The sequence below is a fragment of the Phoca vitulina genome, unplaced genomic scaffold, assembly GCF_004348235.1.
Source record: "Phoca vitulina isolate PV1807 unplaced genomic scaffold, GSC_HSeal_1.0 scaffold5, whole genome shotgun sequence".
Lineage (NCBI taxonomy): Eukaryota > Metazoa > Chordata > Mammalia > Carnivora > Phocidae > Phoca > Phoca vitulina.
This window is the reverse complement of record NW_022589708.1, coordinates 37,363,758-37,365,588: the sequence shown is the minus strand read 5'-3', so window position 1 is coordinate 37,365,588 and position 1,831 is coordinate 37,363,758. Positions and strand designations below refer to the sequence as shown.

Genomic DNA, 1,831 nt, shown 5'->3' with positions numbered 1-1,831 from the left:
CTTGTTCAGTATAGTATTAGAAGTTCTAGCCTCAGCAATCAGACAACAAAAAGAAATAAAAGGCATTCAAATTGGCAAAGAAGTCAAACTCTCACTCTTTGCAAATGACATGATACTTTATGTGGAAAACCCAAAAGATTCCACCCCAAAATTGCTAGAACTCATACAGGAATTCAGCAACATGGCAGGTTATAAAATCAATGCACAGAAATCATTTGCATTTCTGTACACTAACAATGAGACAGAAGAAAGAGAAATTAAAGAATCAATCCCATTTACTATTGCCCCCCAAACCATAAGATACCTAGGAATAAACCTAAGCAAAGAGGTAAAGGATCTATACTCTAAAAATTACAGAACACTTGTGAAAGAAATTGAGGAAGACACAAAGAAATGGAAAAACGCTCCATGCTCATGGGTTGGAAGAATAAATATTGTTAAAAGTCTATGCTACTCAGAGCAATCTACACATTCAATGCAATTCCTATCAAAATACCATCAACATTTTTCACAGAGCTGGAACTAATAATCCTAAAATTTGTATGGAACCAGAAAAGACCCTGAATAGCCAGAGGAATGTTGGAAAAGAAAACCAAAGCTGGTGGCAATACAATGACAGACTTTAAGCTTTATTACAAAGCTGTAATCATCAAGACATTATGGTACTGGCAGAAAAACAGACACATAGATCAATGGAACAGAATAGAGAACCAGAAATGGACCCTTAATCCTATGGTCAGCTAATCTTTGACAAAGCAGGAAAGAATATCTAATGGAAAAAAAGTCTCTACAACAAATGGCGTTGGGAAAATTGTACAACCAAATGTGATTTTGTTTTGTTTTGTTTTTGCCATGATGTGTGTTTTATTTTCATTAATCATACAGATAATTTGCTATAATATCCCAGGGCAAACCGGAGAATTTGGCAATCCAATTGTGGGGGGGGGTGGGCTGAGAGACCTGCAGGCTGGTGGCATCAGCACCGAATGCCCGGGTTCACAGTGCAGCTTGTTGCTTGTGTCCATCTTGCAGGTGGCTCTTCTTTGTCCACATCACGACTGGAGTGTCTTGAAGATGACAGGGTGGTTCTTAGGTATCCTCTAGGTTCTTAGGAAATTTCACTCTGCTTCTCCTGCTCAATGGTCTCTTTGGTTGGCAGGGTGTTCTTCTCCTGTGTCTCCATTTTCTTCAGCTTGGCCTTATTGAAGCTGGCGATTCCCCCCATGTCCGGCTTGCCTGCCATTTTCTTAAAATGATACGTGAAGTATCCAAGATCTATAAAAACTTACCTAACTCAACACCCAAAAATCAAACAATCCAGCCAAGAAATGGGCAGAAGACATGAACGGACATTTCTCCAAAGAAGTCATACAAATGGCCAACAGACATGAAAAAATGCTCTACATAACTTTGCAGCAGGGAAATACAAATCAAAAACACAATGAGATACCACCTCACAGCAGTCAGAATGGCTAAAATTTACTAGACAGGAAAAAACAAATGTTGGCGAGGATGTGGAGAAAGGGGAACCCTCTTACACTGTTGGTGGGAATGAAAGCTGGTACAGCCATTATGGAAAACAGTATGGAGTTTCCTCAAGAAGTTAAAAATAGAGCTATACTATGACCCAGCAATTGCACTACTAGGTATTTACACCCAAAATACAAATCTAATGATCCAAAAGGGCACATGCACCCCGATGTTTATAGCAGCAATGTCCACAATAGCCAAACTATGGAAAAACCTGAGATGTCCATCAACAGATGAATGGATAAAGAAGAGTGGTGTTTGTGTGTGTGTGTGTGTGTGTGTGTGTGTGTGTGTGTGTGTG

The 1,831-nt window shown here is 39.5% G+C and overlaps 1 protein-coding gene across 1 annotated transcript; it reads right to left on the bottom strand.

Annotated features, from left to right (window-relative positions):
- Positions 1 to 1,108: 1,108 nt before the first annotated feature.
- LOC116631303 (thymosin beta-10-like) lies at positions 1,109 to 1,243 on the bottom strand. Its single transcript, XM_032402477.1, has one exon. The coding sequence runs from the start codon at positions 1,241 to 1,243 to the stop codon at positions 1,109 to 1,111; it is 135 nt and encodes a 44-aa protein (XP_032258368.1).
- Positions 1,244 to 1,831: the final 588 nt, after the last annotated feature.

Coding starts and splice junctions, on each gene's coding strand:
- LOC116631303 (XM_032402477.1), bottom strand. CDS start 1,243: ATGGCAGGCAAGCCGGACATGGGGGGAATCGCCAGCTTCAATAAGGCC.